General features: G+C 39.8%; 1 protein-coding gene across 2 annotated transcripts in view; it reads left to right on the plus strand.

The window, feature by feature from the left end:
* Positions 1-15,594, plus strand: part of Rlf (RLF zinc finger) — a 57,175-nt gene that overhangs the window by 28,449 nt on the left and 13,132 nt on the right. Inside the window, exons 2-4 of one of the 2 annotated variants that reach the window (XM_021235113.2) lie at positions 4,862-4,949; positions 5,543-5,745; positions 13,568-13,704. In XM_021235113.2, the coding sequence (XP_021090772.1) occupies positions 5,584-5,745; positions 13,568-13,704 (299 nt within the window). In that variant the 5' untranslated portion in view covers positions 4,862-4,949; positions 5,543-5,583. The remainder of the gene's footprint in view (positions 1-4,861; positions 4,950-5,542; positions 5,746-13,567; positions 13,705-15,594) is intronic. The other variant, XM_005083822.4, reaches the window with a different exon arrangement.

Consider the following 15,594-nt stretch of genomic DNA (forward strand, 5'->3'; position numbering starts at 1 on the left):
CTATAGTATCTCTCTTTTTGTTCCCCCTTGAATTTTGTTTTGTTTTCGTTTTTTGAAACAGGATTTCTTTGTGTAGCCCTGGCTGTCCTGGAACCAGAGATCTGCCTTTCTCTACCTTGAGTGCTGGGATTAAGGGTGTGTGGCATCACTGCCTGCCTGAATTTTTTTTTAATGAACATGATGTTTTGCCTGCATGTATAAATGGCCCACACGTGTGCCTGGTACCTGCCTAAATCAGAGAGCTTTGGATCCCTCTGGAACTAGAGTTACGAGTGGTTGTGAACCATCATGTGGGTTCTGGGAATCTAACCCAAGTACTCTGCAAGAGCAAGCAGTGCTTTTTACACACTTGAGTCATATCTTCTGCTCTCTTAGACACTTACAAAACTCATAGGATCTCATTTGTAGTCCTGTCTGTCTTAGAACTCCTAGTATAAATCAATCTGGCCTTGTACTCACAGAATTCTAGAATTAAGTAAGCTGTGTTTTGAATTCAAAATGTCTCTAAGTACTTTTGCTTGCTGCCCAGGTATAATGACCATATTTCAAATCCTGGAACCCATATAAAGGTGAAAAGAAAAAACCAACTTCACGAAATTATCCTCTTACTTTCACATAGACTCCTGCACATCCACATCATACACGCATAGCACTCACATGCTAGTAAATCAGAAAGATGTGTGTAGTAAGTGCTGGTCACTCTTCTGACTGTGTATAGAATAGTTTATAACTGAAGTCTGCAAGTGCTGGTTGACTCCTCTGTCAGTCTCCCAAGTGTTCCAATTAAAAGCCTGTAGGACATTGTCTGCCTAAGAAGAGGTCCTTTAAAAAATTTTTTTAAAGATTTGGGGTGGGTGGATGGTGGGGGGGGTTTAAGGACAGTGTTCAAGGAAACCAGAGTCATTGGGTTCACCTGGAGGGAGAGTTACAGCTATGGACCATCTGAAATGAATTCTGGGAATTGGCCCTTGATCCTCTGGAAGAGTAATATGTGCTCTTAACCACTGAGCCACCGCCCAAGCCTTAAGAATTCCTTTTACATTAAATTTTAAATGCAGGTGGTAAATTTAGATAGGTAAAGTATCATTCTGTCAGTAACTTTACTATGCTTTCAGCACCTGTGGCTAGGGAGCAAACCCAGTGCCTTGCCCATAATTGACAAGTGCTCTACCACTAAGTTACACTCCCAGCCATACCTTTTGTTTTTCTAAATTTTTTTACTTATTAACTTATTTGTGTGTATCTGTGCCACTGTATGTGTATCGTTGAGAGGACAACTTTTTTTTTTTTTTTTCCCGAGACAGGGTTTCTCTGTGGCTTTGGAGGCTGTCCTGGAACTCACTTTGTAGACCAGGCTGGCCTCGAACTCACAGAGATCCACCTGCCTCTGCCTCCCCAGTGCTGGGATTAAAGGCGTGCGCCACCAACGCCCGGCCTAGGACAACTTATATTAAGTATTACACAATCCTCATTTTATTTTGTCATTGGGCTAGGCATGAACCAAGTATCTTGGACACAGGATAAATGCTTTGCTGTTGAGTTGCCTTCAGTCCCTGGATTTCCCCACAAATACAAGTATTGACAAATAATTGTACTAAGAAGTATAGATACTTTTTAAGAAAGGGAAAGAAGCTAGGCATGGTGGGGCACACTAATCCCAGCATTAAAAGGCTGAGGCAGGTGGACTAACCTTTGCCTTGAGACAGGCAGGTTCTTGTATTGAGCTGGAAGGACAGCAGGGCTGACTGGCTGGCCAGCAGAGCTCCAGAGATCTGCCCATTTCCAAACCTCAGTGGTAAGGTGACTAGCGCATACCCACCTTTTTATGTGAATTCTGATATCAAACTCAAGTCCTCATTCTTTCAGGGCAAGTGACTTTTATCCAGTGAGCATCTCTTCAGCTCTTGAAATTACAGTTTTGTTTTAATTTTTTTCCTGTGTATTTTGCCTGAATGTCTGTATGAGGGCATGAGATCCCCTGGAATTATAGACATTTGACTTTTCATATGGATGCTGGGAATTGAACCTGGGACCTTTGGAAGTACATCTAGTGCACTTAACTGTGGAGCCATCTCTCCAGCCCCCTGAAATGCTTTTTAAGTGCAAGACTGAGCTGTGTTAGAACTGATAAAGAGGGAGGATTTGCAGATACAGCACAGTGATAGAATTGCTTACCTAGCAAACTTGAAGCCCTGGATTCATCCCCCTTCCCCCAAGAAAAAGTTATAGTAATTGTTTAATCATTGTAATGTGTTGAGTAGATTGCTTTTTTTTCGCCTAGAGAAATAGCAGTATACTTAGAGGGCTTGCTCTATGTTGAGTATTGTATTAGTGTGTTCATATTTCATCTATAAGCGGATGAGAGCTCACACATGGCCAAGATGTAGGTTCAAGCATCTGTGACTTTAAAAGCATCTGACTGAGGGTTGATAATGCTTACATTGCTATTTCTGTGGTGCTTAGTTCTAGAAAGAATACAGAAGTTAACTGAGCTTTGTATTTGGTCACAGATTGATATCAGAGATAATAGCCAGAGTAGTGAGCATTTGTTCCATGCTTGCTTTTATGCTGTTTTATTTGTACCACTCCCATCTCATGTATGATTCTGTCATTCCCTCAAGGTGGATAAATTTTTACTAACATTTTATAGATGAAAAGTTCAGGCTTCAGAGTGAGTCCATGTTAGATTTAGGCTGAGTCCCCAGATGTCAATTTTGGAATCTACAGTCTGACCCCCTTAGTCTACATTTACAGGGAAATTTTATTGTGGTAAGTGGTGAAAAGTACTGTGCAAACTTAGCAGTGCTGTGGGCTTAAAGGTAGCATTCTGTTTTCAGGTGTATTGTTTTCTGTGGGATTCATGAGCTGCTCAAAGCCTTGGAATGCAGATGGAACAGGGTCTGATGTTAAGCAAATCAGGATTAGAGGGCAATCATGAGAAGAGTGTTAAAAAACCACAAGGTCAAAGTATCTCTGGTTCCCTAAGAGAAGGAGTAGCAGGGGAGACTGTTTCATAGTTGTGTTTTTTGAATAATTGCCATAACATTACTGAAAACCATAAAGAGCTATTGATAGGGGAGCTATGATTATGAATTACTTTGTGGATTTAATGAGTATGACTTACATAGGAAAAGGCTATAGTAAATGTGATGATTTTCCTCCCATGACTTTTGACTTTGACTCTGTTTTGTAGAATTTAAAACATATACTAAAATCAAAGTTCTGTGTGCTAAATCTAAAGTCTCCAGATTTAGAACTCTGAAGTAGTTTAATGTAGGTATAACTTTTGGAGAATAGTCTGGCAGTATGGGCCAGAACAGTTGAACAAAACCTTTAGCCTAAGTAATTCCACTTATGTGAACTTTGCTTTTTGTTTGTTTTGATATGCTCATGGGTGAAATGACCCATGCACATCCTTGTTAATTGCATTATTACTGGTGATTGGTAAAGATTAGAAACCACTTGTAAATGGATCAATAGGGAGTCTTTGAGGTGAATTATAGTACATCCATGAGTGAGGATCATTTGGTTGATAACAATAATAAGGCAACTCTAAGGGATTGGTGGTAGAATGAGCTAGATCATGTACTTAGTTGGTCAAGAAAGAGATCATTTCTGGAAGGGTACAGAAAAAGTTGAAAGTCTCTGTGACAGAAACTAGAGCACAATGTCAAAATAAAAGTTTTTTGTTTGTTAAAAATTAATCTTGCTCTCTAAAGAGATGCAGAGCACTTGTTGCTCTCAAAGAGGACTTAGGTTTGCTTCCCAGCACATAGAATAACTCTCCGTAACCTCCAGATACTCACATGGTACACATTTAAATACATAAATCTGGCCGGGCATTGGTGGAGCACGCCTTTAATCCCAGCACTCGGGAGGCAGAGGCAGTCGGATCTCTGTGAGTTCGAGGCCAGCTTGGTCTACAAAGCAAGTTCCGGGACAGCCTCCAAAATGATACAGAGAAGCCCTGTCTCAAAAAACAAAAACAAACAAACAACAAAAAAAAACAACAACAAAACATACATCTGAAGAAATGTAAAACACTCTCGCACACCTTTAATCCCAGCAACCATGAGACAGAGGCAGGTGCATCTCTATGAGTACAAGGCCAGCTAGCTCTACATACATAGCAAGCTCTTGAGTCACCCAGAGCTGACCTGTAGCACATGCAGGTTGTCTGGAAGTGTTAGTTGATTCAGCTACCATGCTAGGATTACAGGTATGTACCATTGTGCCTGGCCTTGACAATTTTAGTGGTGTGTATATACACATTCTGCAATCATTTATAGATAGTGAGTTACCTTATGTTTTTAAAAGGTAACTTAAAAACCAGGGGGACTACATGGGGGAGATTTAAATTAAAAAATTAAAGGTATTCACTTTTAGTCTCAACAAAGTAGATCTCTGAGTTCAAGGCCAAGATTGGTCTACATAGAGCGTTCCAGGCTAGCCAGAGATATACAGTGAGATCTAAAATTTTCTCCAGACCTATTGAATCAAAATCTACTTTTAAATAAGCTCCCTGGGTGTCTTTAGAAAGCATTTTCACATCTGAGAAACTGTCTTAGATTAACCACCTAAAGCAGTCTTAGCTTGCTTGAATGCTGCAGTTCAACTTCTGTTCCTCAGGGTACTGTCACAGACTTGTTGAGGTCTTGGCTAAGCACTGTAAGTTAGTTCTCTGAGCAGCATTTTCCAAAGTGTGTACTAAACCAGCAATATGTATTTTACAAGGGTTTATATTCATAAAAGGGTTCTCTGGTCAAATCACCTTGGGAAACACTGAAGTAAATACAGTGAACAGTGTTATTCATTGCAGGACTGTTCAGAGATTTGACCAAGGAATCCTTTTTTTTTCTAGGACTATCTCTCAGGTCTCTTGTCGGTGGAACACACTTTGAGAAATGCCTGGTTTAGAGGAAACAGCACCACTGGCTTTGGAATCCTTGGCAAGTTACCTAACTTCTCTGAATGTTAATTTTTCTAACCTTAATCTGTGGGTATTACTTGCCTTGGTGGTGGTGTGAAGAATAATTGAGAGGTATATAAGAACATTTAGCTTAAAACTTGGCACCTCACACTCATCCCTTTGGTGATTATTAGTATTATGTAGGTTACCTGTTGCATTTTCTTGAATTTATTTCACTGTTCTTTATTGGACTTATCAGAAAGTGAGGGGGGAGATGATTAAATAAGTTTACAATATTGACAGTTTCATTACAAAGTTTTTTTAGAATAAAACTAATATGGAAATTATTCGCTTTATTTTCTTGCCTCTGTTAGAGGAGTCTAGAGACTAGAATGAATACTCGTTTATAGCAACTCTCAGGGTTTAGTCACAAGGCAACTGGAGGTGGAGGCAGGCAGGAGAATCAGGAATCAAAGGCCATCCTTAGCTGAATAGTGAGCTTGAGGGCAGTCTGAGCTCCATCAGACTGTCTCAGAAGAAAAAGGCAAAAGCACCAAAAGAAAGACAAAAGTGTCATCACCACTTGGGCATGTGGGATATGATAACACTATGTCATTTTTTCCTTTTTTCTAGTTAACAAATTGATTGCACAAGAAGGACCTTCCTTTCTACAAATGAGAATCAAACATTTGTTGAAATCTAACTGCATCCCCCAAGCCACTGCTTTATCAAAATTGTGTGCAGAATCTAAAGAACTTTCACAGGTGTCATGTTTTCAGCAAGCCTATGTCACATGCTTATGTTCCATGCTTCCCAGTGAAGAGGCTATTCAGGAGGTGAGTACATTAGGTAATCAGTCTTGTGATGTGTTGGTACAGACATTGCATCATCTGTTTCCTCTCATCAGAATGAAAGCCAGGGTCATCTTTGAGGCCATGTAAAAAATCATGCTTTAGCTGTATGTTTAACTGTTCATATTAAATGTGAAGTTAGTTATGGGTATAGGTGGTTTCTAAGTAGGTGATAAAGAATGTACAAAGTTAATTTTTCATAATAATAAATCCAGAAGCCTTCATTCTATTTGATGGCCAATGTCTTTTTCTGATTCTCTCACAACTTAACACTCACTGCTCTTTAACTACCTTTGTCTCTGCAGTTTAAGAGCCAGTCAAGTATCCGCTTGCCATAGAGCTTTGTACTTGCAAGTCATCCTGCATGGTTTACCTTAGTTTCTCACATTACCCTATCAAGGAGACCTTCATCATGGTCCCATGTAAAGTAATGCCCTAGAGACTGTTAGATGCCTGCCTGGTGTGCAGAGACACTTGCCTTTCCACTCCTAAAAGTTGTCTTCTAACCTCCACCTGTGTTCCGGGCTGCACGCATGTGTACGTGCGCGCGCGCGCACGCGCACACGCACACGCACACGCACACACACACACACACCAAAATTTTAAATAAAGCAGTGTCCGTATATTCCCTCTTCTAATCTATTTTCAGTAAATATCTGCTATAATGCAGTGCTGTAAAACCAGTTTCTCTTTGTTTGAATCCTGGACCAATGTCTGGATCAGTAGTTATTTGAAATGGCTAAGCCATCCTGTGGCTCGGGTCTTATCCCCTGTTGTGAGAGGCTTGTCAGCTACATTGTTGAAATTTAAGGTACTTCCTATTCCTACTTGATTGACTACTGTAGCCTGTCCTTCCATCCTACTGACTTCCTGGGGTTTTTTTGTTTGTTTGTTTTTCTTTTTTGATTTTAGGAGACAGGGTTTCTCTGTATTGTTTTGGAGGCTGTCAGTCCAGCCTGGCCTCGAACTCACAGAGATCCGCCTGCCTCTGCCTCCCGAGTGCTGGGGTTAAAGGCGTTCGCCACCACCGCCCGGCTTATTTTTCTTTTTTTAAGAAGCATTTACATGCTCTTTATCCTCGGTTTTTTCTTAGCAGTATCCCAATGGCACAGTGTAACCTGTAATATTAAATTTCACAGTCACTTGTATTTGGGAAGATTGTCTGGTGAGTAGTATGTGAATAGTATGTAGTATGTGAATAGTGATAGTGTTGATCATCCTCATTTTGAAATATGGTCCTAGACAGTGTCCCAGATATCATGCAAAGATGAAACAGGTATTTGGTGCTGTGGACAACTGAATGTAACTTTCCAAAGTAGAGATCGATACAATGACATGATTGTTTTAATTTATTGGGCATTGTGATCATGAAGAAATCAAAGGCCTAACTACTTCACACCATCTGCCTTTTCATATTTTCCACTGCAACTTTAAAAATAATTACAGGAAGCATTTACTGAGCCTTTGTTCATCCTAAGTGCTATGTTGTATGCCACCCCCATCTTTAAAATGTTTCTGAAACGTGTGTGGGGGGGAGGCGGGGGTGGAAGAAGAGAATGGAGAATGTGTGTACATTTAAGCATGGTCAGGCAGTCCAGCCTAATTGGAGCATTACCGACCATGAGAGACCCAGACTCAAAAGAAGTGGGTGGTGCTCATGAGGACGACACCCAAAGTTGTTCTCTGGCCTGGACATGCACACATACCATAGACACTATAAATACAGATTCTATAATAAGGCTTCTTTGAATCTAATGTGCAATACCGTTGAGAAGAGAAGATACTGTGCCTTCCTGTAATTGGGCAGAAGATTGTAAGTTCAAGGTCAGCCTGGACTATATAACAAGAAACTGTCTTGAGATAGAGGAAAGGGGACCATTGTGTATACATACAGATAATTGTCTACATTTTTAAAAACTCACTTGCTCACTTACAGGTACTGACCCGATATCATTGGCAATATTTTGTGTTCAGGAAACATAAATTAAGAAACAGCCATTAATCTTAGTATTTGAGACTTGCCAGAAGAATTCAGAAGCAGCAGCATTCCTCCTCATCCTATAACAACTTTTCTTTAACCTTGAACATAATTGTTTTGGTTTTTCGAGACAGGATTTTTATGTAGTTTTGGAGTCTAGGCTGGCCTCAAACTAACAGAGATCTGCCTGCCCCTGCCTCCCAAGTGCTGGGATTAAAGGCATGCCCCACCACTGCCTGGCCCCTTGATCATAGTTTAAACCTACTTTGATTCTAGCATTGTTGGCCGGGAAGCAGAGGCAGGCAAATCTCTGTGAGCCCGAGGCTAGCCTGGTCTACAGAGGGAGTGCCAGGACAGCTACACCGAGAAATCCTGTCTGTAGGGGGAAGGGGAAAGGAGGAAGATTCTAACATTCTATTGGGCATTGGCAAATATAGAAGTTTATATAGCATGTTTGCCAGAAATGGTTATAAAGAAAAATGCTAAGTAATATTATGCTACTGCTGTGTTCATTACAAAAGTAGATTTGGAAACTATCCGTGTGAATGCCATTTTAAAAACCCTTATAAGAAAACTGATGCCGGGTGTTGGTGGCACACACCCTTAATCCCAGCACTCAGGAGGAAGAAGCAGGCGATCTCTGTGAGTTCAAGGCCAGCCTGGTCTCCAAGAGCTAGTAGGACAGCCTCCAAAGCCACAGAGAAACCCTGTCTCGAAAAAACAAACAAACAAACAAACAAAACAAAACGTCAGAATAATTGTATGTGGTAGTGCACACTTTAATTCTAGCACTATGAAGCTTGAGACCAGTGTGGTCTTCATAAAGAGACACCCTCCTTAGGTTAGGGGTAAGACTGGGGGAGATAGTTCATTTGGTAAAGTGCTGAGAATATGAGTTCAACCCCCAGAACATAGGTTTTTGTTTTGTTTTTAAATGCTGGATTTTCTTGTGGTTTCTATTGCTGTGAAGAAACACAATGACCACAGAGCTCTTAATAAGGAAAATTTTTAATTGGACTGACTTACAATTTCAGAGCTTTAGTCCATTATTATGGTGGCAGGAAGGCAGACATGGTACTGGAGAAGGAACCAAGAAGTCTACATCTGTATCCACAGGCAACAAGATGGGAATGAGATATCTGAAGCCTTCTCCATCAAGGCCACATCTACCCCAAAAAGGCTATACCTTCTAATAGTTCCAGCCCCTAAGGATCCTTGGGAGCCATTTTTCACTCAAACCACCACATGGATATTGGCGCACATTTATAATCCTTGCACTGGGAAAGTGGAGACAGGTGGATTCCTGGGGTTTGCTGGCCAGCCAGGCAGGTCTGCTAGGCAAGTTCCAGGCCAGGATAGAACAAGTCTCAGAAAAAAAGGTAGTGCTTGAGGAATGACACTGAGGGAGTGTTCTCTGGCATTCCAAATGCCTGAATATACCCAAAAGACGTACATAAAGCTTCGAGACTTGAGGGTGGTGGCCCTGTACTGCTGCCCACTAAGATGCCAGAGATATGGAGGAACCAGGAAGTTCCGAGAAGACAGTCAGGTCTGTGGTAGTTGTTTTAATGGTGTTTGTTGCAGTTGAACTTTGAACTGTGCACATGTTCAAGATTATATCCTTAGCTGTCAGCTTTGTGTTATCTATGATCTTTCCTGGTTTACTAATAACAAAATAAGGAGCTAGGTTATAACTCTAAGAAGAGCCTTTGCCTAGCACTGCTGTGCTAAGTCAATCAAATAACCAAGTAAGTGAATGGTGTTTTTCCTGGAGTTACTTATTTGGTTCCTTTTGCTAGTTGCTGAGAATGCAGGTAACTACTGTGGGAAATGGGTTTGCTGCTGCTCTACAATGTATCTGGATTGGCAGACTGCTTAATGAAGGGATGTGTCTGAAAAAATGTGTCATTAGGCAGTTTCCTCTTTGTGCCAGCATTGTAGTGTAGTTACATAATCTGGATAACATTAACCTACTACCCACATAGGCTATTTAACAGATGCTGTTATATGCAATTTGTGTTTGTTTACCTCAGATAGCATTGGAACATTCTGTGTAATCTAGGCTGGCTTCAAACTCTCCTGCTTCTCAGCTTCCCAAGTAGTGGGGCTACTATAGGCGTGTGCCAACACTCCCACCTCTGTCTGGCCCACTCTTAGTTCTTTCTTGCCTCTGGCTGCTTTTGTGCTACAATGGTGGGACATTTACAGCAGAAAGGATTTGGTAAAGGCCCACTCCTCTGCCAAAAATGTTTACCGACTCTTAAAATAATATATTTCAATTTGTTGCCACCATCAGATGACAGTCTCCATGACTACAATTAGTCCTCTATACTCTACCAGTGATGAAATTGAAGCCAATATGGTAATGTCCCCAAAGCCCTACAAGTATTATGCTAATGATAGTCTGAAGTCAGCTAAAAGGCAGTTCAGCTGGCTCCTTGGCACTGTGTGATTCATGTTCATTAGGAAGAAAGTGATAAGCGGTGTCTCCCTGCCCCTCCTCAGTGTTGAGAATTGAACCCACGTGTTTCCTACATACTAGAAAAATAAGCAGATAATTAGTTTTAAGTATTTCTTGTAATGTGGATTAATTTGTTAAATTTATTAGGACAAAGGCACTTAGCACACACTTATTTGAAGAAGCACAGATTTCTATCTAGTGATGAATTCTTTTGCAGTCAACAATAAAATTGTAAAGACACATTAGTTTGGAAACTAGTGATGACTTACTATGTGTTCATTAATTAGTGCTTTTAACCAGCATATGTTCTAATATAGCATAGTTTTTACTCTATTTCAGTTTTCAGGGGAAGAGTTAAATTAACCTGAGCAGCAACTGGGAATATAAGTTCTTTGTATGTTTGCACCTGTGGGTATACTAGTAATGGTTGTGTGTAATGAAAAACCTCTGCTGGGGACCATTTTGGCAAACACATACAATTAAGACTAATTGACTAGGTCATGTGAAAGCCAGAGTTCATTGCCTTTGCATAGGTAGACAAATTAGGAGCTGGGAGATCTAACAAACAGAATACCTTGCAATCTGGAATTCAAGGTTGATACCATTTGTATAGAGTTGTTGTTGGTACTAAATTTTTTTTAGATTTTTCTTAAATGTATATGAGTGCTGTACCTACATTGCCTGTTGCGTGCGCCACGTGAATGCTAGTGTCTGTGGAGGTTAGAAGAGCGTGTCACATACTCTGCAACTGGAGTTACTGATGATTGTGAGCCACCATGTGGGATGCTTGGGCTTGTGCTCTCAGCTGCTGGTATCTCTCTCCAGTCCTTAAAGTTTATTAGATAGTTTATTAGATTACATGTACTTATTTCTCTCTCTCTCTCTCCCTCCCCCCCACGTGTGTGTGTGTGTGTGTGTGTGTGTGTGTGTGTGTGTGTCTGTGTGTACACACATGCTCGCGCTCTCATATGCCTGGCATGTTGTTTCAAGGTACACAATGTGGAGATCAAAAGGCAATTTAGGTAGCTCATTTTTCTCATTCCACCATTTGTGTATATATGAATGGATTTTTAATGAAAGTAACAAAGGTTAAGTCTGTTTCCATACTGTTTTCATCATTAAAAGGTAAATCTTTGCAAGGACAATGTCTTAAACTTGAAATGCTTATATTTTAAAGAAATAAGAAACCCTAACTGGGCGTGGTAGCTCACGCCTTTAATCCCAGCACTCAGGAGGCAGAGGCAGGCAGATCTCTGTGAGTTCAAGCCCAGCCTGGTCTACGAGAGCTAGTTCCAGGACAGCCTCCAAAGCCACAGAGAACACAGAGAAACCCTGTCTCAAAAAACAAACAAATAAGTAAATAAGAAACCCTGTCAACAGAGGTCCTGGGCAAAGTAGTAGTCCAGTTCAGTGTCAGTGTATGGATGAACTGCATATTTCCTGACTGTTGGTAGGTAGGCTCAGTAGCAGATACTTATTTCTTCTTTTGATGGAGACAAGAAAATACAAACAGGATCTAATTTACTAACCAGTCTTAACTAACACTATTGGGAATTGACAGAGTCACTAAGTTTAAATGATAAACAGCAAGTACTTTAAACGGGACCCAGTGGGAATTCAGTTTGGGAGTAGACAAGTAAACAGGAACATAGAAATTCTGGGTGCACCTTTATTAAATATGAATTAGTAAAGTAAAACAGAACAAGGGATTGTTTGAAAATGTTTAAAATGTGCGTGTGTGTCTATAAAACTTTTAATTTTTTTGAGACAGGGTCTTAGCTATGTAACCGCGGCTGGCTTTAAAGGCTGTGTAGATCAGACTGGCCTTGAAATCACAGAGAGCCACCTGATCAAATTAAAGGCATGAACTGCCATCACTCCTGGCTTTAAAATTATAATCTTAACACATATGATCATATGGAGAAATGAGAAGTATGCTCAAGAAATACACTAAGAGAGAAAGACTGAAGAATTGAAGACTTAACTATTTAAATATTTTATTAGTTGAGCTCTTCTATATAGGTTTTTACCCAGGACATGTCCTCATGGCTGCTAGGGTATTGAGCTACCACAGGACTGTACATGCAGTCCTAAATAGTTCTAAAGCGGCATTTTCCTAGGTCTTGATATGAATGAACTTCACTTCTAGGCTCACTTGTATGAGTTAAGTGTTGATATTTTGTATTGAAAAACTTGTTGGATTAGAGGGTTCACTGCTGAGTCAAACATAATTTTTATGAATCCATCCTGGTGGTTTGCAGATAATTCCAGCATTTGGGAAGCTAAAGGGCTAGGACTGCTGTGAATTTAAGTTAGCCTACATAGTGACTTTCAGGCCAGCCTGGGCTACAGAGCAGACCCTGTATCAAAAATAAATAAGCTTTAAAAAGAGGGTTGTAGAAACAACTGAAGCAATAAAATGCTTGTCATATAATAATGAAGACCATGATACCTAGAGCCCATTAAAAAATAAGCAAGCATAGTGGCACACTCTTAGAATCCCAGCTTGCTGGCCATGTGAGATTTAGGGGTAAGAGTCTGAGCTGGAAGAGTTCTTGGAGCAAAGCTGGGTGTGGTAATACATACCTTAATTAAACCCAGTACTTTGTGAGGTAGGTGGTTCTCTATGAATTCAAGGCCAGCTTGGTCTGGTCTACATAGTTACAAGCCAGCCAAAGCTACATAATAAGACCCCAGCTAAAAACACAAACTTGAAAGTTGGGGAGAAGGGAGGAAGACATTGAAGGTAGGAATGAATAAGATTAGCTTTTTCAGAGGGCCAGCAAGATAACTTAGCCAGTTGAGATATGTGTACAGGCCGACAACCTGAGTTTGATCCTAGATCCTATAAGGTGGTGAAAGGAACCTGTTCCCAAGAGCTGTCCCCAAACTAGATTGATGATTTGTGCTTGTGGAAGTTCGCAAGTGCACACACAATAAATAGGTAAAATTTAAAAGGGGGAAATATTATCTGGTTTCAGAACTCTAGGAAGTAAAGGTTGCAATATTTGGGGAGATTTGCTCACATACAGAAAGGGAAGGGGAGTGAACAGGTCACCCCTTGAGTGTCGTACCTATAGTGTAGCCTAAATAAAGTTAGGATAAAGTGTTCTTGAAGAGAGGGGACAGGATACAGTGTTGCCTCCTCCTTTCTCCTCTTATCAATTTGACAAATGAAGCATTTGTGCTATACTACTCAGACATTAGTCAGTAAAATAGTTACCATGCCTCTAATTCTTATCTTGCCAGTTATCAAAAAAAATTAGCAAAGATAGAGAATATTCCAAAAAAAGTTTCCCTTATACCTAACACATTGTACAGAAAAAGTCACCATTTTCTTTTTAACTTAGTTATCTCATTTTTGATAGATTGCAAAGGTGGACTGCAAGGAAGTACTAGACATCATATGTAATCTGGAATCTGAGGGTCAGGATAACACAGCATTTGTTCTTTGTACGACTTACCTTACCCAGCAGCTCCAAACGGCCAGTGTATATTGTTCTTGGTAAGTACACTTAGTTTGTATATACTTTGTCAGTACATAGCATAACATTTAGGGTTTGTGTCACATTTAAGTCTTAGCATGTAAATAAAACCTGGATTACTAATGAAGTCATTTAAATACAAGTGCTATTATTTGGTTTAATTGTAGCCAAGGAAAGGTAAGATGTTCCTCTTGCTTGTCATGTAGATGGTTGCCTCGTGACTCCCATAGATGTCTTCTTCCTTGAATTATGTCAATATGGAACAGATAGGTGTTAGATTGTTTTCCCTTAACATTATTCATATCTACTGGTGGTAATTCATTCTTACTTGGAAACCCATTAATGAAAAGATCAGAATACCTAGGAGTCTAAAATTGACATTAGAAAAGGAAATCCTTTGTGTGCCAATCTGATTTGCAACCTTGGTACCATATTGCTGATATTGTGTTACTTTTATTTAATTTGTTTATATCTTGTTTGCCTCTGAATGCTTAGTTATTAAAAAATAGAAGCAAATATACCTATAAACCCTTACTTCTAATTGTATTAGATCATTTAGATGAGAGAGATAAACTTGATAGGCAGGAAGCTGCTAAATTGTGTGAATCTTCTCTGATTAGTGATAAGAATATGGTGTAACCCTACAGCTTTTCTGTGGAGAATGCTAGTTTATAAAATAAGGTAATGCAGTCACACAGTGAAAATTCTAGGTAAATTTTAGCTTCAAGTACATAAATAAGGGAATAGAAATGTTCATGCTTTTGAGCTTTAATTATCCACATAATTTTTTTAGTTCTCCACATACACACCAGATGATTAATTGATTGATAGACAGAAAGGAAGAAGAAATGCTGCACCAGAGCAGCTAAGAATTTGCCCGGAAGGAAGTAGTGTGAATGAATTGAATGGGTACAACATTGATTAGGGAAGTTCTGAGGATTTTTGAGCCTAAAGATGGTTTAACTTGTTTTGTTTCTTAAGAAAACCAAGGAAGAGGCTTTGAGTGCTTGGGCCTTGATTGATCTCCCTCTGGAGCAGCTTTATCTGTTTGTATAGTTTTCTTGGTGGGAGGGAGGACATTGTGACCAGTGTATGCTTGGGTACAGCCACTGACCATGTCATGACTGTAAATATTAGAAAATAATCTCGGGTGTGGGTTTTCATTTTCTACTTTATTCTTTTGTTTGCCATTTATATAGAAGTATTTGCATACTATAAATTACCTCACCCCATCATTATAATACAAGACACTAGAATGAGTGATTAAGAATTGTTAGGATTGCTTTGTCTCCAGATTAAGGTTATAAAGCACTGGCCCAACAGTTTTACTTCCTGATCTAGTGCTCTTCTTCTGGGGAAAGTTTTTTTGTTGTTGTTGTTTTGAAAGAGGGTCTCAAAGGGGAAGCTGGCCTTGAACTGTTGGTTCTTCTGCTTTCACTTCTAAGTGTTAAATCTAGGGTTTCACACATGGGAGGCAGGTACACCACTAGCTGAGCTGTATCCCCAGCCATTGAACACAGTCTAGATGCAAATTGTAGTCTTCTGTGATTAAGTCCGTAATAATAGTAGGTCTTAATAATTATTGTAGGCCACTTGCCAGGGAAAAAATAATAGACTATATAAATAAAACAAATTGCTAAATAGCAGTGAGATGTTTTACCATTAAATCAAGTAAAATTGATTTATTTTCCCACCAGGAATCTGGAGCAAATAAATACATTAATTAGGCTTAAGAGCAAACCTGTATTTCTTGGTATCATTAAATTTATTTCATTTTCTCAATGGCTGTTGGTGGTGGTGCACATCTTTAATCCCTATACAGCACTCGGGGAACAGAGGCATGTGGATCTCTGTGAGTTCGAGGCCAGCCTGGACTACGCAGAGGAACCCTGTCTCAACACACACACAAT

This window comes from Mesocricetus auratus, unplaced genomic scaffold (genome assembly GCF_017639785.1).
Source record: "Mesocricetus auratus isolate SY011 unplaced genomic scaffold, BCM_Maur_2.0 Super-Scaffold_100014, whole genome shotgun sequence".
Classification (NCBI taxonomy): domain Eukaryota; kingdom Metazoa; phylum Chordata; class Mammalia; order Rodentia; family Cricetidae; genus Mesocricetus; species Mesocricetus auratus.